This window comes from Rhinopithecus roxellana, chromosome 6 (genome assembly GCF_007565055.1).
Source record: "Rhinopithecus roxellana isolate Shanxi Qingling chromosome 6, ASM756505v1, whole genome shotgun sequence".
NCBI classification, from domain to species: Eukaryota; Metazoa; Chordata; class Mammalia; order Primates; family Cercopithecidae; genus Rhinopithecus; species Rhinopithecus roxellana.
The window spans coordinates 46,984,841-47,006,108 of record NC_044554.1 but is presented as its reverse complement, the minus strand read 5'-3'; the positions used below and the strand labels follow the sequence as shown (position 1 = coordinate 47,006,108).

Genomic DNA, 21,268 nt, shown 5'->3' with positions numbered 1-21,268 from the left:
AAAATGAACATATATAAGCAGGGCTGTATATATATATATATATATATACATTTTTTTTTTTTTTGAGGCAGAGTCTCACTCTGGAATGCGGTGGTGCGATCTTGACTTACTCCAACCTGAGCCTCCTGGGTTCAAGCGATTCTCCTGCCTCAGCCTCCCGAGTAGCTGGGACAACAGGCATGTACCACCACACCCAGCTAACTTTTGTATTTCTATTATTTATTATTATTATTATTATTTTTTTGAGATGGAGTCTTGCTCTGTCACCCAGGCTGCAGTGCAGTGGCACAATGTTGGCTTACTGCGCAACCTCTGCCTCCCAGGTTCAAGCAGTTCTCCTTTCTCGGCCTCCTGAGTAGGTAGGGCTAGAGGTGTCCACCACCAAACTTGGCTTATTTTTCTATTTTTTTTTGTTAGAGACAGGGTTTCACCATGTTGGCCAGGCTGGTTTTGAACTCTTGACCTCAAGTGAGGTCTGCCTCGGCCTCCCAAAGTGTTGGGATTACAGGCGTGAGCCACCGTGCCCAGCCAATAAGCAGGGCAATTAGAGTCCCTTGTCTCCAGCCCTATGCAACATATCCATGCAGCTCTTACTGCTTATTATTTCTTTTCCCATCCCTAGAACAGCAAAGGTTTATCCTCTGGTGAAATGGAGAAAATGAATACATTAACTCCAACACTATGCATAGTTTAAGGCAGGTGGGAGGGAACTCCTGGTTAATATCACTCGTCTGTTTCACTTCTTCCGCTGGCATTCCCTGCATCCTATCTTTTCCCTGTGGTAGAGACCTCTGGTTATTTCTCAATATCTGTTATCTCCTTCTAATGCAACAGAGCCTTCAATTTTTAGCTAGGGAACGTTGCCTTCGCAGAATGAAGACTCCATTTTCCAGCCTTCTTTGTAGATGGAGGTGGCCATGTGACTGAGATCTGTTCAATGGGATATGAGCAGAAGTGACTTGTGCCTTTTCTGAATCAAGCTCTTAAAAGAAAGGGAATTCGGGCTGGGCACAGTGGCTCATGCCTGTAATCCCAGCACTTTGTGAAGCTAAGGTGGGCAGATCACTTGAAGTCAGGAGTTCGAGTCCAGCCTGGCCAACATGGTGAAACCCTGTTTCTGCTAAAAATACAAAAATCAGCCAGGCATGGTGGCGAGTGCTTGTAATCCCAGCTACTCGGAAGGCTGAGGCAGGACAATTGCTTGAACCCAGGAGGTAGAGGTTGCAGTGAGTTGAGATCCCACCACTGCACTCCAACCTGGGCGACAGAGCGAGACTCCATCTCAAAAAAAAAAAAAAAAAAAAAAGGTTGGGGTGGGGGGCATCCTATCCCCTTCTTTTTCCTCTCTTACTGCTGGCTGAAATACAGACGTGGCCATCTTGAACCATACCTGCTCTAGGGATGGTAGAGCAGTTTTTTTTGTTTTGTTTTTTTTTGAGACAGTGTCTTGCTCTGTTGCCCAGACTGGAGTGCAGTGACATGATCATGGCTCATTGTAGTGCTTTGACCTCCTAGGCTCAAGCAATCCTCCCATCTCAGCCTCCCGAGTAGCTGGGTGTACAGGTGCATGTCACTATGCCCAGCTAATTAAAAAAAAAATTTTTGGCCGGGCGCGGTGGCTCAAGCCTGTAATACCAGCACTTTGGGAGGCCGAGGCGGGCGGATCGCGAGGTCAGGAGATCGAGACCCTCCTGGCTGACACGGTGAAACCCCGTCTCTACTAAAAATACAAAAAATTAGCCAGACGTGCTGGCAGGTGCCTGTAGTCCCAGCTACTCAGGAGGCTGAGGCAGGAGAATGGCGTGAACCCGGGAGGCAAAGCTTGCAGTGAGCCGAGATCGCACCACTGCACTCCAGTCTGAGAGACAGAGCAAAACTCTGCCTCAAAAAAAAAAAAAAAAAAAAAAAAAAAAAAAAAATTTTTTTTTTTTTTTTTTTTTTTTTTTTTTTGAGAAGGAGTCTCGCTGTGTCACCCAGGCTGGAGTGCAGTGGCCAGATCTCGGCTCACTGCAAACTCCGCCTCCCGGGTTCACGCCATTCTCCTGCCTCAGCCTCCTGAGTAGCTGGGACTACAGGCACCTGCCAGCACGTCTGGCTAATTTTTTGTATTTTTAGTAGAGACGGGGTTTCACCGTGTCAGCCAGGAGGGTCTCGATCTCCTGACCTCGCGATCCGCCCGCCTCGGCCTCCCAAAGTGCTGGGATTACAGGCTTGAGGAAAAAAAATTTTTTAGAGATGATGTCTTATCATGTTGCCCAGGCTGGTCTTCAACTGGTCTCAATTGATCCTCCCACCGTAGCCTCCCAAAGTGCTGGGATTACAGGTGTGAACCACCAAGCCCAGCTAGAGCACTAGTTTAGGAGTCTAGTTTTCTGACTCCTTTGGAGCCACATGGGTTTTTTTAATGAGAAATAATCATTGGCGATTTTTCTTTTGTTTTGAGGTAGTCTCACTCTGTTGCCCAGGCTGGAGATTAGTGGCATGATCTTGGCTCACTGCAACTTCCACCTTCTGGGTTCAAGCAATCCTCCTGCCTCAGCCTCCCAAATGGCTAGGACTACAGGTGTGCACCACTGCACCTGGCAATTTTTTTTTTTTTTTGAGACAGAGTCTTGCTCTATTGCCAGCCCGGAGTGCAATGGTGCATCTTGGCTCACTGCAACCTCTGTTTCCCAGGTTCAAGTGATTCTCCTGCCTCAGCCTCCCGAATAGCTGGGACTACAGGTGCGCACCACCACACCCAGCTAATTTTTGCATTTTTAGTAGAGTCAGGGTTTCACCATGTTGGCCAGGATGGTCTTGATCTCTTGACCTCATGATCTGCCTGCCTCGGCCTCCCAAAGTGCTAGGATTACAGGCATGAGCCACCACTCCCGGCCAATTTTTGTATTTTTCAGTAGAGACAGATTTTCGCCATGTTGCCCAGGCTGGTCTCGAACTCCTGGTCTCAAGTGATCCACCCACCTCAGCCTTCCAAAATGCTGGGATTACAGATATGAGCCACCATGTTCGGTTTTATCAGTAATTTTTAGGGCCCTTTTATTTTGGGGACTCTATGACAGCAGGTTTATCCATGTCCTAGATAATAGAGCTGCGTACGTTTCCAGCTCTCGTTTTGTAATTCGAATTGGAATGTTCCCCTTCCCATTCATTTTATAGGAGTTTTCATGTTATCTTGATATTAGAAGATGATAGCTGTGAGACTTTTATTGTCTCTCTTACTAGGGAAGAGAGGAAAAAATAAAATTAACAAAGATTTTATCTTTGGCAAAACAAACAAGTGATAGAGACAAATCTCTGGTGACGTTAATCAATATAAAAGAAACACATCGTTGGAAAACTCTCTAAAAATAGATCTAGGAATTTAATTTTTTTTTTTGTTACTGTTTCATAGCAACCATGAATTTATTGGGAAAGAAAATGTTTTCAACCATTTATTATCACTTTTTCTTTTTTTTTTTTTTTGGAGTGGGAGTCTTGATTTGTTGCCCAAGCTAGAGGGCAGTGATGCTGTCTCCACTCACTGCAACCTCTGCTTCCTGGGTTCAAGCAGTTCTCCTGCCTCAGCGTCCCTAGTAGCTGGGAATACAGATACCTATCACTACCCCCAGCTAATTTTTGTATTGTTAGCAGAGACAGGGTTTCACCACGTTAGCCAGTGCACCACCGCACTCCAGCCTGGGCGACAGAGTGAGACTCCGTCTCAAAAAAAATAAAAAAGTCTTGAACTCCTGACCTCAGGTGATCCGCCCGCCTCAGCCTCCCAAAGTGCTGGGATTACAGGCGTGAGGCACCGTGGCCAGCCGGGGATTATAATTTAACATGAGATGTGGGCGAGAACACAGACCCAAACCATATCGCCCTCATACCCAAATCTGCCATACTCAAGTCCCACAGTTGGCCTTGCAGAACTGTGTATACAAAAAGTTGGGCTTTTATATATTTGAGTTTCACACCCCTCAAATACTGTATTTTGTATCTGAGTTTGGTTGAAAAAAGAAAACCTGCATATAAGTGGACCTTTGAAGTTCAAACCCGTGGTGTTTGAGGGTCTATGTAGTGTATTTCCCCCCCACTGATCAAAGATGCAAATTTATAGAGAAATCTTGAAAAAGTAATAGGCATAACAAATATCTGAGTTAAAAACATGTCATGATTAAAGGACAATTTGGAAGAAAATATGTATAACCAAAATGACCAAATAGCTAGGACTACAGGTGTGCGTCACCGCACCTGGCAAAAAAAAAATTTTTTTTTTGAGACAGAGTCTTGCTCTGTTGCCAGGCCCCAAAAGGATTTTCTAAAAAGAGTCTACACCCACAAGATTTGTAAATGAATCATTTTTTTGATGATTTCTGCTGTTTATTTGTTTTGGTTTTGTTTTTTTGTGATGGAGTCATGCACTGTCGCTTGGGGCTGGAGTGCAATGGCGCGATCTCAGTTCACTGCAACCTTCGCCTGCCGGGTTCATGCAATTCTCCTGCCTCAGCCTCCTGAATAGCTGGGGTTACAGGTGCCCACCACCACACCCCGCTACTTTTTTGTATTTTTAGTAGAGACAGGGTTTCACCGTGTTAACCAGGATGGTCTCGAACTCTTGACCTGGCCTCCCAAAGTGCTGGGATTACAGGCGTGAGCCACCGCATCCGGCCTACTGTTTATAATTCTCTCTAGAACCACACGGTAGAAATCTACCACGAGGTAGAAATCTATGTAGTTGAATGTGCAAAGGACCCAATTCCTGATGTCCAAACCTGATCCAGGAAACCAGATATACAACGTTTTACAAAGACACAAAATCTTTCTGTAGAAATAAAAGGAAAAGCCAGCTGGGTGGCTGCGTGGCTGGGCATGGTGTCTCATGCCTTTAATCCCAGCACTTTGGGAGGCTAAGATGGGAGGATCCCTTAAGCTCAGAAATTCAAGACCAGCTTGGGGAACACAGACCACAGCTCTACAAAAATGAACAAAATTAGCTGGGCATGGTGTCGCATGTGCCTGTCGCCCAAACTCCTCAGGAGGCTGAGGTGAGAGGATTTCTTGAGCCTTGGAGGTTGAGGCTACAGATCACACTACTGCATTCTAACCTGTCTCAAAAAAAAAAAAAAAAAAAAAAGCAATCCCATGTTATAAAAGAAAAGGATTGTTTTCCCCCCACTCAAAAAACAGCATGATTAGCTGGGCATGGTGGCATATGCCTGTAATTCCAGCTACTTGGGAGGCTGAGGTGGGAGGATCACTTGAGCCTGGGGAGGTCGAGGCTGCAGTGAGCCGTGATCATGCCTCTGCCCTCCAGCCTGGGCAACAGAGTGAAACCCTGGCTCAAAACAATAAAATACCATAAGCTGGATCTAAGAGTAAATTTTAAAAAGTCTCAGTGGCTGTGTCCAATAATTCAAAATAGATTGATATGAAGCTTACTGTTTAAACATGTTAATAACTAAAATGATCATTGGGTGATTTTCAAATAAAATCACATGGAGACATTCAGTGTCCCCCTCCATGATACATTAAACCATAAGGAATATCAATTTTAGACAAATATCATACTTGTTTGAACTCTATAGGCAATTCCATTAACATTATAAAACAGGACTTCTAATTTACTAAGTTATACAAACTAGGATATCCCAAAGTTTTAAACATTAATAACTTCAAAGGTAGAAATGGTCAAGCATACAAAAAGCATTTTTTTTGTTAAATTTATTAAATTTCTTTTGCTCTCACTTTGTAAGTTTTGAATACATTTATTTTTTGAATTATTTTATTATTTTGTGATGGAGTCTCGCTCTGTCGCTCAGGCTGGAGTGTAAGGGCATGATCTTGGCTCACTGCAACCTTCGCCTCCAGGTTTAAGTGATTCTTCTGCCTCAGCCTCCTGAGTAACTGGGATTACAGACACTTGCCACCATGCCCGGCTAATTTTTGTACTTTTAGTAGAGATGGGGTTTCACCACATTGGCCAGGCTGGTCTCGAACTTGTGATCCACCTGCCTCAGCCTCCCAAAGTGCTGGGATTACAGACATGAGCCACCACGCCTGTTTTTTTTTTTTTTTTTTTTTTTTGAGAGGGACTCTTGTTCTGTCACCCCGGCTGGAGTGCAGTGGTACAATCTCGGCTCACTGCAACCTCTGCTCCCAGGTTCAAGCCATTCTCCTGTCTCAGTCTCCTGAGTAGATGGGATTACAGGTGCCCGCCACCACGTCTGGCTACTTTTTGTATTTTTAGTGGAGATGAGACTTAGCCGTGTTGGCCAGGCTGGTCTCAAAATCCTGACCTCAAGCGATCCACTTGCCTTGGCCTCCCAAAGTGTTGGGATTACAGGCGTCAGCCACTGCGCCTGCCCTACAGATATAATTTTTGTTTTGTTTTTTTAAAGATGGGGGTCTCACTGTTTCCCAGACTGGAGTGCAGTGGTGCAGTCCTGGCTCACTGCAGCCTTGACTTCTGACCTCAAGTGATCCTCCCGCCTCAGCCTCCCGAGTAGCTGGGATTACAGGAGCAAGCCACCACACCCAGGTCCCAGACATCATTTTTATGCAGGGTTCCTCCAAGGTAAATATTGAGATGAGTTACCTCTCACTCCTCACCTATGAAATGGAAATAATGACATCTATTTTGAGGACTATCATGAGGACTGAAGGATAGGCCTTAATATAAAAATAAAATTTTTAGCGAGTCACTGTGGCTCACACCTGTAATCCCAGCAGGAGGATTCATTGAGTCCAGGAGTTGAAGTCTAGCCTGGGCAACATAGGCAGACCCCATCTTTACAAAATAAAAAATAAAAAAATTAGCCCACATGGTGGTGCGGGCCCGCAGTTTCAGCTACTGGGGAGGCTGATGGGGGAGGATCGCTTGAGCCCAGGAGTTGGAGGCTGCAGTGAGCTATGATCGTGCAACTGCACTCCAGCCTGGGTGACAGAGCCACAGCATAGCCTTGTCATAAAAATTCTTGGCCAGCAATGGTGGCTCACACCTGTAATCCCAGCACTTTGGGAGGCCAAGGTGGGTGGATCACCTGAGGTCAGAAGTTTGAGACCAGTCTGGCCAACATGGTGAAACCCCATCTCTATTAAAAATACAAAAATTTGGCTGGGCATGGTGGCGGGTTTCTGTAATCCCAGCTAATAGGGAGGCTGAGGCAGGAGAACCGCTTGAACCCGGGAGGCAGAGGTTGCAGTGGGCCAAGATCGTCCCACTGCACCCCGGCCTGGGCAAGGAGCGCAACTCCATCTCTAAATAAATAAATATTCATACGATGATCTCCCCAGGCAACAGACTCCTAGGAAGGAGGCGCAGTTGCAGACCCAGGTGGGACTTCCGTGTTCGGGCCAGCCCGCCGCACACGATGGAACAGATCAGATCAGATACGTGGGGCCCATGAGGGCCACCCTTGGCCATGGGGGACGTGTAAGAGGGCGCATTCACCCCCAGCTCTGTGTCACTAGAGCCACGGCGCCACACGCTGCCACCCCGTGGCCACCTCCCTGGTGACTGCAGCGACGGCTGTGGCTGGAAGTGCAGCGTGGCCTAACCGGAAGCATGGCGGTGAGGGGGATTCTGGGAGTTGTAGTTCCGGGGGGGTTCTTTTGCGCAGTGTTTTGAGGTGAGGGACTGCAATGCGCGCATTTCCGGACCCCAGGCTGTTCCCGCGGCGACTGATACCTCAGACACGCGTGGGAGGGGCGGTGCCCTGTCTACGGGGCTGTGCTGAGTGTGAGCGAGCGTGGCCGGCACCCACTTGCTACAGAGCCAGCACTGCACTGGGGTCCTGGGGCGGCTCCTCCCGACGCGTCGGCGGGTTGTCTGTGCTGCTGAGTTGGGCTGGGGGACGCTACAGGTAGTGGGTGCCGAGCAGTGGCTGGCCCCTTATCTCACTGCTCCTCCCCGCAGCTCTGCCTCCTCGGACCCCACCGTCCCCTGGAAGCTCGCGCAGGGCACCTGCCGCTGTGACCACCTGGACGCAGGTGAGCTGGGGGCTCGTTCTCTGCACAGGGGACCCCGTTCTTCCCCAAGAGTGAGTTTGTTGCCGTCCCTTCCCCTGGAGCTTCTCTGCCCATCCACGCCCCTGAACTCCACTGCACTCCGGTGCCTGGGTCTCTAGGGGGAAGAGGGGGGCTGTTGGGGAAGGTCCCCGTCTCTTGCAGAGGGTAACCCTCTTCTTTCTCTCCAACCTGGCTCATGTAGACCCCCGATCGCAGCCAGTGGTGGGCACTGAGCTAGGAGGGAAACGATGGCAGGGTGTGGAGGGGTTGTTTCAGTCGTCTGGGCTCGTTCAAAACATCTACTGAGTGCCTGGTTCCAATCTGGGGGAGCAAAGAGCTGGGGTCCCTCGTTGGATGCAGTCCTACAGAGGTGTTGGTCACGTTAACGTGCGGGCGATCCAGGGGTAGGCGCCCTGTTACCCCAACTATCAGGATGCATGGACACCCAGGGGAGGGAGGGTCAGTTTCAGCTGGGGAAGGAGTGACTTCAGGTCGGACTTAAATAAGATATTGCAGATGAAAGGGCAATAGGGTCTTTCAGGACCAGGGAGGAGCATCCCTAAGGGGTAATGATGGGTGACACTGAGGACTCGGCACAGGGGAGGCGCCTGGGGCCTTGAGGCTGGGGGCGGGGTGGGGGGGGCTGACTGGCAGGGTCCAAGGCTGTGGTCTCCCTCTTGCTCCAGCTGCAAATGCAGTACTTGAAGGCAGAGGCACGATCATATTTGGGTGTTGGTCAAAGCATCCCTGCAGGAAGTAGAGTTATGAGGGTTGGACTGAAGGTGTGAGAAAATTGAGTAAGGAGACGGGAGACGCCAGATGAAGGCGGGACAGTGCCAGCACCTCTGTTGCAGACTGAAGGAGGAGGCGGCGGCTGCGCCAGTTCCATGTAGACTGTTCTTTTCCAGCCCTTGGTGAAGAAGAGTGAGCAACGCTCGGGGTGGTGTGAGGTGATGGAGTTAGCGGAGGATGTCTGTCTTTGATGCCTTTTTTTAAAGATGAAACTGACTTGAGTTGGGGAAAGAATGAAACTGGTACTATGGCTTTAAATCTTGATAAGACCAAATGTTTTTCTGGTAGTTGTTTTTCTGTCACGACTTGCCCTTGGGTCTTACTGAAAGAGGTTTTTCTTTTCTTTTTTTCTTTTTCTTTTGAGACTTATTATTTTTTACTGTCTCTCAGGCTGGAGTGCAGTGGCGCGATCTCGGCTCACTGCAACCTCCGCCTCCCGGGTTCAAGCAATTCTCCTGCCTCAGCCTCCTGAGTAGCTGGGATTACAGGCATGCGCCACCACACCTGGCTGATTTTTGTGTTTTCAGTAGAGACGGGGTTTCACCATGTTAGTCAGGTTGGTCTCGAACTACTGACCTCGTGATCCGCCTGCCTCAGGCTCCCAAAGTGCTGGGATTACAGGCACGAGCCACCTTGCCCGGCCTGAAGGAGGTTTTCCCTATGACATGGCCATAATTCTTTTTTGCTATTTTTGATTAGTAATATTAGAAGAGATCTAAATACATAGTAAAGTAAAAGAAAACCTTTGTACTCATGATTCAAATTGAGCAGATGTCAAAAGTTTACTTCGTTCTGAGCTAAATGGATGCAAAAAAAAAAAAAAGTATGCTGGGTTCAGATTTTCTACAGAGCTAAAACCTCATAAATACTGTTGATGACCCTTTGTACTCACTGAGATTAAACTGAAACTTAAAATTGCTATATATCTGTTATTTGGGGGGGTTGAGTCTCTTGTCGCCCAGGCTGGAGAGCAGTGGCCTGATCTGGGCTCACTGCAACCTCTGCCTCCCCAGTAGCTGGGATCACAGGCGCCCACCACCACACCAGGCTAATTTCTGTATTTTTGGTAGAGATGGGGTTTCCCCATGTTGGGCAGGCTGGTGTTAAACTCCTGACCTCAAGTGATCCACCCACCTAGGCTTCCCAAAGTGCTGGGATCACAGGTGTGAGCAACCACACCTGGCCAACATTGCTGTATATCTATGTTTTTGTTTATTTACTAGACAGGAGTGTAGCTATAATCAGTGTAAGATTGCTTTGTGTGTTCATCACCTTTGCCTGTATTTCTTTCGGGGTTGTCTTTTTCTTATTTTTAGCATTTTTTTCATATATTTTAGATATAAATTCACCTTGAGTTGTGGACATTGCAGAAATCTTGAGTATAATGTGATAAATTCCTGGTGTTTCCACAATGGCTGTATTTTTTAGGATGGATCCACTTAATGTTGAGTGATTTATTCTGGTTGTCTGTTTGCCAGTCAATTTTATTAATTTATATTTTCTAGGAAAGTGTCTCATTTAATTTTGAATTTATGGCAATTATTTAGAGTAATCTTACAATTATAAAACTTGACCGTGGTGGGGCACTGTGGCTCACACCAGTAATCCCAGCGCTTTGGGAGGCCAAGGCGGGTGGATCATTTGAGGTCAGGAGTTAGATACCAGCCTGGCCAACATGGTGAAACCCCGTGTCTACCAAAAATACATTAAAAAAAAAAAAAAAATTAGCTGGGCAGTAGTGGCGCACGCCTGTAATCCCAGCTATCAGGAGGCTGAGGCAAGAGAATCTCTTGAGCCTGGGAGGCGGAGGTTGCAGTGAGCCGAGATCATGCCGCTACACTGTCATCTGGGCGACAGAGTGAGACCCTGTCTCAAAAAAAAAAAAAAAGAAAAGAAAAAAGTCAAACCTTGACAGTTTCTGAAATTGTCTTTTTCATGCCTTCTCTTGCTTAATTGTATCTGGATTCTGGTCGATTTTATTAATCTTAAATACAAACCAATTATTTTATTTTAATAAAACCTTTCCAGGAATTGATTTAAGTTTTTTCTTTTTAACTTATTGTAGTCCTAATACATATATTAAATAAAAGGAGTGAAACTTAATGACATTCAGCTCCGGTGGCTAGCATAGAAAAAAGAATAGGGAGCATCCATCCCCATTTGTCCAGTCTGTGTCTCCCAGAAAAAGATATTTTAAAAAGAAAAAAAAGCACAAACTCCCAAAGGCAAAAGCATGTGAGGAGAAATTAAAAAGAAGAGAGGAACATTTATTCTGTTTTATGGAATAAAGTGTTTTCCCACTTAATAGAGCAGATTAAAACAAAAACATTTCTGCCACAAATGTATCCCCTGAATCTAATCATGAGACATTAAACCTAAATTGAGTAATGTTCCTTTTTTTTTTTTTTTTGAGACAGTCTCGCTCTGTCGCCCAGGCTGCTGTGCGGTGGCGCGATCTTGGTTCCACCGCAACCTCCATCTCCCTGGTTCAAGCAGCTCCCCTGCCTCAGCCTCTGGAGTAGCTGGGATTACAGGCACACGCCACCACGCCCGGCTAATTTTTTAATATTTTTAGTAGAGACGGGGTTTCACTATGTTGGCCAGACTGGTCTTGAACTCCTGACCTCAGGCAATCCGCCCGCCTCAGCCTCATGACTTCAGGCAATCCACCTGCCTCAGCCTCCCAAAGTGCTGGGATTACAGGTGTGAGCCACCGTGCCTGGCTTTTTTTCTTTTTTTTAGATGGAGTCTCCCTCTGTCATCCAGGCTGGAGTGCAGGGGCATGATCTTGGCTCACTGCAACCTCCACCTCCTGGGTTGAAGTGATTCTCCTGCCTCAGCCTCCCCGAGTCACTGGGACTACAGGCACGCGCCACCATGTCCAGCTAATTTTTTTTTGTAGTTTTAGTAGAGATGAGGTTTTACCATGTTGACCAGGCTGGTCTCGAACTCTTGACCTGAGGTGATCCACCCGCCTTGGCCTCCCAAAATGCTGGGATTACAGGCGTGAGCCACCGCGCCTGGCCAGTAGGTTTTTATAAAAAAATGAGATGTTACTATAAATCATTTAATGGCATAAATCTGAAATTAAGACACATTTGTAGAAAATTGTAAATTGCTAAAATTGACAATAAGAAAACCCAAATAAACCACTTATACACATTGCAAAAGTCTTGAAGAGAGTTTGATAAAATTCCTAAAAAACATACATGCCTGGTATTTCTTTGGGAATATTTTTGAGTATGGATTCGTTTCACATTTAGTGGTTTAAATATTTTTTGATTTCTTTTTATTTTCTAATTTTATTGTTTTTTGAGTCAGTGGGATCTATGCAATATATATATATATATATTTTTTAAGTATTCAGATTTGCTTTTTTTTTTTGAGACAGAGTCTCGCTCTGTCGCCCAGGCTGGAGTGCAGTGGCCGGATCCCAGCTCACTGTAAGCTCCGCCTCTCAGGTTTACGCCATTCTCCTGCCTCAGCCTCCCGAGTAGCCAGGACCACGGGCACCTGCCACCTCGCCAGGCTAGTTTTTTTTTTGTATTTTTTTAGTAGAGACGGGGTTTCACCGTGTTAGCCAGGATGGTCTCGATCTCCTGACCTTGTGATCCACCCGTCTCGGCCTCCCAAAGTGCTGGGATTACAGGCTTGAGCCACCGCGCCCGGCCCAGGTTTCCTTTTTATGCTTGCCTTTTTTTTTTTTTTTGAGATGGAGTTTCATTCTGTCACCCAGGCTGGAGTGCAGCAGTGCAATCCTGGCTCACTGCAATTTCTGCCTCCTGGGTTCAAGTGATTCTCATGCCTCAGCCTTCCAAGTAGCTGGGATTATAGGCACCTACCACCATGCCTGGCTAATTTTTGTATTTTTAGTAGAGACAGGGTTTCCCCATGTTGGTCAGGATGGTCTCCAATTCCTGGCCTCAAGTGATCCACCCACCCTGGCCTCCCAAAGTGCAGGGATTACAGGCGTGAGCCACTGTGTCTGGCCAAAATTGCTATATATCTATGTTTTTGTTCATTTACTAGACAGGAGTGTAGCCATAAACAGTGTATACGATTGCTTTGTATGTTTATCGCCTTTGCCTGTATTTCTTTTGGGGTTGTCTTTCTCTTATTTATTTTTAGCATTTTTTTCATCTATTTTATATATAAATTCACTTTGTCTTATGAACATTGCGAAAATCTTGAGTAGAATGTGATAAATTCCTGGTGTTTTCCTAATGGCTGTATTTTTTAGGATAGATTTATTTCATTTAATCTTGAGTGGTTTATTCTGGTTTTCTGTTTGTCAGTCAATTTTAGTAATTTATATTTTCTAGAAAAGTATCTCATTTAATTTTGAATTTATGGCAAGTATTTACAGTAATCTTACAATTATAAACTTTGACCGTATCTGAAATTGTCTTTTTCATGTCCACAAATGGTTTATCTTTGCCTTCTCTTACTCAAATGTGCCTGGCTTCTGGTCAATTTTATTAATCTTAAATACAAACAAATCATTTTATTAGTTTAATCAAACCTTTCTAAGAATTGATTTTAGTTTTTTCCTTTTAATGTATTATTATAGTCCTAAAACTTTTTTTTTTTTTTTTTTCTTTTTGAGATGGAGTCTCACTGTTTCACCCAGGCTGGAGTGCAGTGGCGCAATCTTGGCTCACTGCAAGCTCTGCCTCCCGGGTTCACGCCATTCTACTGCCTCAGCCTCCTGCATAGCTGGGATTGCAGGCGCCTGCCACCACGGCCGGATGATTTTTTTTTTTTTGTATTTTTAGTAGAGAGACGAGGTTTCACCATGTTAGCCAGGATGGTCTCAATCTCCTGACCTCATGATCCGCCCGCCTCGGACTCCCAAAGTGCTGGGATTACAGGCGTGAGCCACTGCGCCCCGCTAGTCCTGATACATATGTTAAACACAAGGAGTGAAACTTAATGACATTCAGCTCCGGTGGCTAGCATAGGAAAAAGAATAAGGGGCATCCATCCCCATTTGTCCAGTTTGTGTCTCCCAGAAAAAAATATTTTAAAAAGAAAAAAAGAGCAAACCCCCAAAGGTAAAAGAGTGTGAGCAGAAATTTAAAAAGAAGGGAGGAACATGGCCGGGTGTGGGGGCTCACATCTGCAATCCCAGCACTTTGGGAGGCTGAGGCAGCCAGATCACCTGAGGTCAGGAGTTCAAGATCAGCCCAGCCAACATGGCAAAACCCCATCTCTACTAAAAATACAAAAATTAGCCAGGCGTGGTGGCACGTGCCTGTAATCCCAGCTACTTGGGAGGCTGAGGCAGGAGAATCTCTTGGACCCAGGAGGTGGAGGTTGCAGTGAGCTGAGATCATGCCACTGCACTGCAGCCTGGGTGGCATTGTCTCAAAAAAAAAAAATCTTTTACTGGGACGGAGGATGTGTTGGTTTCTCTTCCTTGTGTCTTTTTTTTGGGGGTTTTGTATTTGTTCGCAGCGTATCTCCATGACATACACTTGCCGATGTTGATCTGAGATGGAATTAACGTCTGTTTGTTGCTTTGCTTCTTTTCAGTGGGTTTTTTCCATTTCCATCTCTGGTCTTTTTTTTTTTTTCTTGAAGGCTAAACTTGGGTAGGAGAGTAGAGATGAGGACATGAGCCAGTTCTGCTGAGCTGTTATGGTGTAAGGAGCAGGGAGGCCTGGAGGGTGGTTGAGCCGTGCCCAGCCAGGAGTCGAGTGGGTGGTGGGCTTGTCACTGTGGTTACCGCAGCGGACCACTAGCTTCACAATTCTGTAGCATCGCTTTGTGCTGCGAGTGGGACCTTCTGCTCTTGATCCCCTCCTCGTGTTGACAGCTGCTACTTGCACCTCCAGGCCTGTGGGTGGAGGGGTTCCCTTTGTCGTCTCAGTCCAGGCTGGGCCCTGGGTCTCTGAGTCACAGTGATCCTGTCCCTCCCCTCGTGTCAGACCTTTAAGCCTGAGCCCAGGACATAATCCTGTCCCTTGTTCAAGGGGGAAGGCACAAGGTCTCACCTGTGTTCTAGGGGCAACAGGGTTGACTGCCATTCCCCTGGCAGCTTGAGGATTTTGTTCCTCAGAGAAAATTCTGGAGGGGCTTTATGTTTCCCTCCACGGCAGCCACATCCCTCCTCCAGACCTTCACTCCCAAGGAAGTCTCTCTGGTCTCCTGCCCAGCCCCAATCTTTCTCGTGAGCACCCAGGGAACATTTGTATTAATTAATTAATTTAGTTAGTTTGTTTGTTTGAGATGGAGTCTCACTCTGTTACCCAGGCTGGAATGCAGTGGTGTGATCTCGGCTCACTGCAACCTCCACCCCCAGGTTCAAGCGATTCTCCTGCCTCAACCTCCCAAGTGTCTGGGATTACAGGCATGCACCACCACACCCAGATAATTTTTGTATTTTCAGTAGAGACAGGGTTTCGCCATGTTAGCCAGGCTGGTCTCAAACTCCTGACCTCAGGTGATCTACTCGCCTTGGCCTCCCAAAGTGCCTGGCCTGTAGTAATTTTCTATTGTTGTATGATAGATTGCCACTCATTTGGTGACTAAAACCACACCCACTTACTAACACAGAGTTTGGGAGGTCAGAAATCCTGGCGGCCCCGCCTGTGGGTTCCATGCTGCAGGTAGCATCAGGCTCAAAGGAAGGCATGAGCTGGGCTGGGCTTTTAGCTGGAGGTTCTGGGAAGAATCTGCTTCTAAGTGCATTTAAGGTGCTTTGCAGAATTCTGTTTTAAGACTCAGGTCCTCGATTCCTTGCTGGCTGTCAGCTGGGGGCCACATTCAGCTCCCTAAGCCCACCACCTTGCTTTCCAACAGGGTCCCCCCAATTTTTTTTTTTTTTTTTGAGACAGAGTCTCGCTCTGTCACCCAGGCTGGAGTACAGTGGTGTGAGCTCGGCTCACTGCAGCCTCTGCCTTCTGGATTCCAGTGATTCTCCTCCCTCAGCCTCCCTGGTAGCTGGGATTACAGGCATGCGCCACCACACCTGGCTAATTTTTGTGTTTTTTAGTAGAGATGGGGTTTCACCATGTTGGCAAGGCTGGTCTCCAACTCCTGACCTCAGGCGATCCACCTGTCTCGATCTCCCAAAGTGCTGGGATTAGAGGCGTGAGCCACCGCGCCCAGCCAGTCCCTTCATTTTCAAAGCCAGAAACAGCATGGACTCCGTCTTGTGTTCCAGGCTTTTTAACTTTCTCTTCTGCCACCAGTTGGTTTCTCTCCATCAGGGGTAAAGGTACCCTGCTCGTGTCTTCTTTTCCCCCTGTAGAGGTGGGGTGTTTGCTGACCAGGCTGGTCTCAAACTCCTGGCCTCAAGCAATTCTCCTGCCTCAGCCTCCCCAAGTGCTGAGGTGACAGGTGTGCTAATATTTTCATGTGAGCCTCACTGCGTCATTGTAATTTCAGGTTTTCCTAGTGTCTTTGCAAAAGCTCAGGATCGGACTTTGTCAGGAAGGTGGGTCCCTCCTCTCAGCACATCAAGCTTGTTTCTACCCCTGTCCCGAGAGCTGCAGAGGCTGAAGCTTGAGTCCCCACCTGAAGGTAAGTTCTCAGTAGGGGAACAGAACCTTGGCAGCCAGGTGGATTTGCCCAAGTGTTAGAGGCCCACGCATGCTGGGAGTAAAACATTCCTGTGAAGAAGAACTTGGCAGCGGGGAGCAGGAATCTGCTTTGGAAAGCGAGACCCCAGTTCTGAGACCTCTTCACATAGCTTAGGGCTGAAGCCGGAGGGCCACGTGGAGGGTGGCAGCTCCCAACGTCCGTGTACCTGGGGCCGGCCACGGTGGTTCATGCCTGTAATCCCAGCAATCTGGGAGGCTGAGGTGGGAGGATCACCTGAGGTCAGGAGTTCAAGATCAGCCTGGCCAACATGGCAAAACCCTGTCTCTACTAAAAATACTAAAATTAGCTGGGTGCGGTAGCGGGTGCCTGTAATCCCAGCTACTTGGGAGGCTGAGGCAGGAGAATCGCTTGAATCTGGGAAGCGGAGGTTGCAGTGAGCTGAGATCATGCCGCTGCACCTAAGCCTGGGCAACAAGAGCGAAACTCCATAAAAAACCCCAAGGTCCACATACCTGAAATGGCCCCAGCCCACAAATCCAGCGCAAACCTGGGTGGTCACGTCGAAGGATCATCTAGGTTTCAGTTGAGTGGAAAGTTTGCTAGGAGGAGAAAGAGGATCTTGCTTTAGGGAGTGCAAGTTTGCGGGCTCAGGGCCCGAGCATGTTCCTGGTGCTCAGAGGACAAGCCCAGACCACACTGTCTCTGGATCATTTGAAATTCCCATCATCCTCTCCTGCCTGCGCAGCCCGAGTGTCTGCTCTGCCCATCCCACTGGCACCTCTGGACTTGGCTTCTACCACGATGGAACCAGGGGTGTGCAAGGGAGAGAACGCAGTCATAGCTTCTTAGTTTCTGTTTCTGGTTGGGCCAGTAAAGCCCCTTCCTCATGCCTCTTTTCCACTTAGCAGTAGAGACAGAAACTAAAAGCCATGGCCTCAGGCTGCTAAAGAAAACCAAAACAACAATAAAATAAGGTGGGTTGAACAAGCTTGAGTAAATAAACTCTTACACTATAGTCAAGCCATAGAATTTGCTTCCTTTTGGGTCGGGGGGAACCAATCTTTTTTTTTTTTTTTTTTTGGGACTGATCTCGGCTTTCTGCAACCTCGGCCTCCCAGGTTCAAGCAATTCTCCTGCCTCAGCCTCCCAAGTAGCTGGGATTACAGACGTGAGCCACCATGCCTGGCTAAGTTTGTATTTTTAGTAGAGCTGGGGTTTCTCCATGTTGGTCATGCTGGTCTCAAACTCCTGACCTCAAGTGACCCACCCGCCTTGGCTTCCCAAAATGCTGGGGTTACAGGCTTGAGCCACTGTGCCTGGCCCAGAATTTTTTCTCTATAGATGTATGTTTACAAACTTATTACATGTGCTGTAGTTTGTAGTGGATGTATACAAACAAGAAACAGGACAGGCACAGTGATGCATGCTTGTAATCCCAGCACTTTGGGAGGCCAGTGTGGGAGGATCACTTGAGGCCAGGAGTTCAAGACCAGCCTGGGCAACATAGCAGGACCCTGACTCTACAAAAAGCATGTATGTATATATATACACACACACACATAAAACACATATATATATATATGTTTTGGTTTTTTAGACGGAGTCTCACTCTGTTGCTCAGGCTGGAGTGTAGTGGTGCGATCACAGCTGTCACCTCCACCTCCGAGGCTCAAGCGATTCTCCTGCCTCAGCCTCCTAAGTAGTTGGGATTACAGGGACAGGTTGTAGGGAGCCAAGATTGTGCCATACCACTGCACTCCAGGGCAACAGACGGAGACCCCATCCCCTTAAAAATGTTTTCTTACAATATTTTTGGGGGATGGAGTCTTGCTCTGTCGCCCAGGCTGGAGCGACACAATCTTGGCTCAATCTCGGTGGTACAGTACAATCTCTGCTCCCTGAGACCTCTGCCTCCCGAGTTCAAGAGATTCTCTTGCCTCAGCGTCTTGAGTAGCTGGGATTACAGGCATGTGCCATCACACCTGGCTGATTTTTGTATTTTTAGTAGAGATGGGGTTTCACCATGTTGACCAAACTGGTCTTGAACTCCTGACCTCAGGTGATGCACCTGCCTCGGCCTCCCAAAGTGTGGTGATTACAGGCATGAGCATCTGTGTCCGGCTGTTTCTTCAGATTAAATTTCTAATAATTACATTTTTGGGTAATGGGTGGGGGTTGTAATAAATTGCACATTGATTACTGAGACACAGATACACATACTCATTAAGAAAAACTCCAGTCGGTTGTGGTGGTTCACCCCTGTAATCCCAAGGTTTTGGGAGGCTGAGGCAGGCGGATTGCTTGAACCCAGGAGTTTGAGACCAGCCTGGGCAATATAGTGAGACCCCCATCTCTACCAAAAAGTTTTAAAATCAGCTGGGCATGTGACACACCTATAGTCCGAGCTTCTCGGGAGGATCGCTGGAGCCTGGGAGTCCAAGGCTGCATTGAGTCGTGATTGCATTGCTGCGTTCCAGCCTGGGCGATAGAGTGAAACCCCATCTCAAAAAACAAAAATCCAAGTCAGGCCTCACAAGATTGAGTCCCTATGACATCTGCAAGGTGAAGGCTTTGCTCTGATAATGGGGACCCTTCAGAGAAGGTTTTCTCCCACCTGTGCCCGCGAGGGGTGGGGTGCGGGGTGGTCCCAGCAGTTGATCAGGAGCCCCTGGACAAGCGTGGCCTCTCACATCCTCTCTCCCCACCCCGACGTCTGCCTTCACAGGTGTCTGCTTTCCCACAACAGCAAAGAAGAACCATGGCCCAGGTGAGTGTGGCACATCTTTCTACTGCACTTTTTCAGCAGGGATTTCAGATGCTCATAAGAACGTGTCTAATAAAGGCTGGGCGTGGTGGCTCACACTGGCAATCCCAGCACTGTGGGAGGCCAAAGCAAGCGGATCACCTGAGGTCAGGAGTTTGAGACCAGCCTGGCCAACGTGGTGAAATTGCACTGCAGCCTGGGTGACAGTGAGACGCTGTCTCAAAAAAAAAAAAAACTGATAAAATACAAACAGAAGTCAGGATCAGTGAAAACGGGAAGAGAATGGAAGATCACAGCTGTGGGAAGGACAGGGCAGAGAGACTGTAGAGGCTGCTGCAGTTGTGAGATGCCTTGTAAATTTTTGAGACAGAGTCTCGCTCCATCATCCAGGCTGGAGTACAGTGGCATAATGTCGGCTCACTGCAATCTCTGTCTCCTGGGTTCAAGCAATTCTCCTGCCTCAGCCTCCTTACAGGCACCTGCCACCACACCCAGCTAATTTTTGTAGTTTTAGTAAAGATGAGGTTTCACCATGTTGGCCAGGCTGGTCTCATACTCCCGGCCTCAAGTGATCCACCCACCTTGGCCTCCCCAAGTACTGGGATTACAGGTGTGAGCCACTTCGCGCAGCCCAATGCCTTGTAAATTTGTATCTGACATTCCTGTCACTTGAAAAAGGCAGGCAGATTCCACCTAATAGACGACTTATGTTGTCTGTTTTGGACAACCGTGTCTACTTCTCAGGAGAAATACGGCTCTTTCAGGCATTTAAAAATATATTTGATCTTTGTATACGAGATGTGGCAGGCCTGTTCCTGAATAACCACCACATCAAATCTCTTGTGAGTTTCCTCCCCATCTGTGTAAACAGCAGGTATGATGCCAAAGCTGCCGTCTGTGGTTCTGGTTGTTTGGTTTGGGGATGCAGAACACTCAGGCCTACAGTGACAGCCTTTTGTGGCACCAAGTGACCTGGATGTAACACTGCATTACCTAGAGGAACGAATGAATGAACTGCGTGTTCTTGAAATGGCCTGCCATGTCTACCGCCACACCACCCTGAACGTGCCTGATAGCGTCTAAAATTGCTTACCATGATGGTTTTTATTTTTTAAATTAAAAAAACGTTTTTGAGATGGAGTCTGGCTCTGTCACCCAGGCTGGAGTGCAGTGGCACGATCTCGGCTCACTTGCAACCTCCACTTCCCGGGTTCAAGTGATTCTCCTGCCTCAGCCTCCCGAGTAGCTGGGAATATAGGCATGGACCACCACGCCCAGCTAATTTTTGTATTTTTAGAGATAGGGTTTCATCATATTAGCCAGGCTGGTCTTGAACTCCTGACCTCAGGTGATCCACCCCCTTGGCTGTTAGCGCTCGTTGCATGTGAGTGACATCAGTGTTTTCCATCATTCTGCAAGCATTCTCCTTCTTCCGCTCTTCACCCCGGGTTCTAGGAATGTGTGAGTGTGGAGTGCACTGGTCAGAAGTTCTAATTCAAGTTCTAATCTTGAAGTTGTAAGAGCCAGAAATCCAACTAGAAGTAGGTTAGGATTAAAAAAAACAAAAAGTAATTCTGGAACTTTGGGAAGCTGAGGCAGGAGGATTGCTTGAGGCCAGGAGTTCAAGACCAGCCTGGGTAATGTGGCAAGACCCCGTCTCTACAAAAAATACAAAAATTAGCCAGGTGTGGTGGCACATGCCTGTATTCGCAGCTGCACGGGAGGCTAAGGTGGGAGGATCACTTGAGCCTAGGAGGTCGAGGCTGCAATGAGCTGTGATCATGCCTTTGGACTCCAGCCCGGGTGACAGACAGCCTGTCTCAAAAAAAAAAAAAAAAAAAAAAAAAAAAAAAAATCTATAAGGCAGCACACAAGCCTTGGGAAGAGCAGGTGTGCAGTCAGGCTCCAGAGGCATCTGGCAACCCAGGTATCGCCAGGAATCTTTCTTGTTCCCTGTTCTCTGCTTCTGTGACTTTCTTCTCAGGCTGACTTTGTCTATGTAGCCAGAAATAGTGTAGCCACAGCTCATCACCTGACAGCTGCAAGTTCTGCCGCGGTGAGGGACTGAATCTCCTTTCACTGATCCAATTTGAAAGCTCTCTGGGGAGGATTCCATTGGTCCAGCCTGGCTCAGGTGTATTAGGCCCTCTGTCCGGGCAGCTGTGCACAGGGCAG

General features: G+C 47.5%; 2 protein-coding genes across 2 annotated transcripts in view; one reads left to right on the top strand and one right to left on the bottom strand.

The window, feature by feature from the left end:
- LOC104667537 (protein PMS2CL-like) overlaps positions 1 to 21,268 on the bottom strand; it is a 1,213,215-nt gene that overhangs the window by 1,096,393 nt on the left and 95,554 nt on the right. The gene's annotated exons all lie outside the window — the stretch shown is intronic.
- Positions 1 to 21,268, top strand: part of LOC104661309 — a 57,751-nt gene that overhangs the window by 25,288 nt on the left and 11,195 nt on the right. The window contains exons 3-6 of the mRNA XM_030931980.1: positions 7,453 to 7,610; positions 7,898 to 7,971; positions 16,174 to 16,308; positions 19,055 to 19,096. Of these exons, the coding sequence (XP_030787840.1) occupies positions 7,453 to 7,610; positions 7,898 to 7,971; positions 16,174 to 16,308; positions 19,055 to 19,096 (409 nt within the window). The remainder of the gene's footprint in view (positions 1 to 7,452; positions 7,611 to 7,897; positions 7,972 to 16,173; positions 16,309 to 19,054; positions 19,097 to 21,268) is intronic.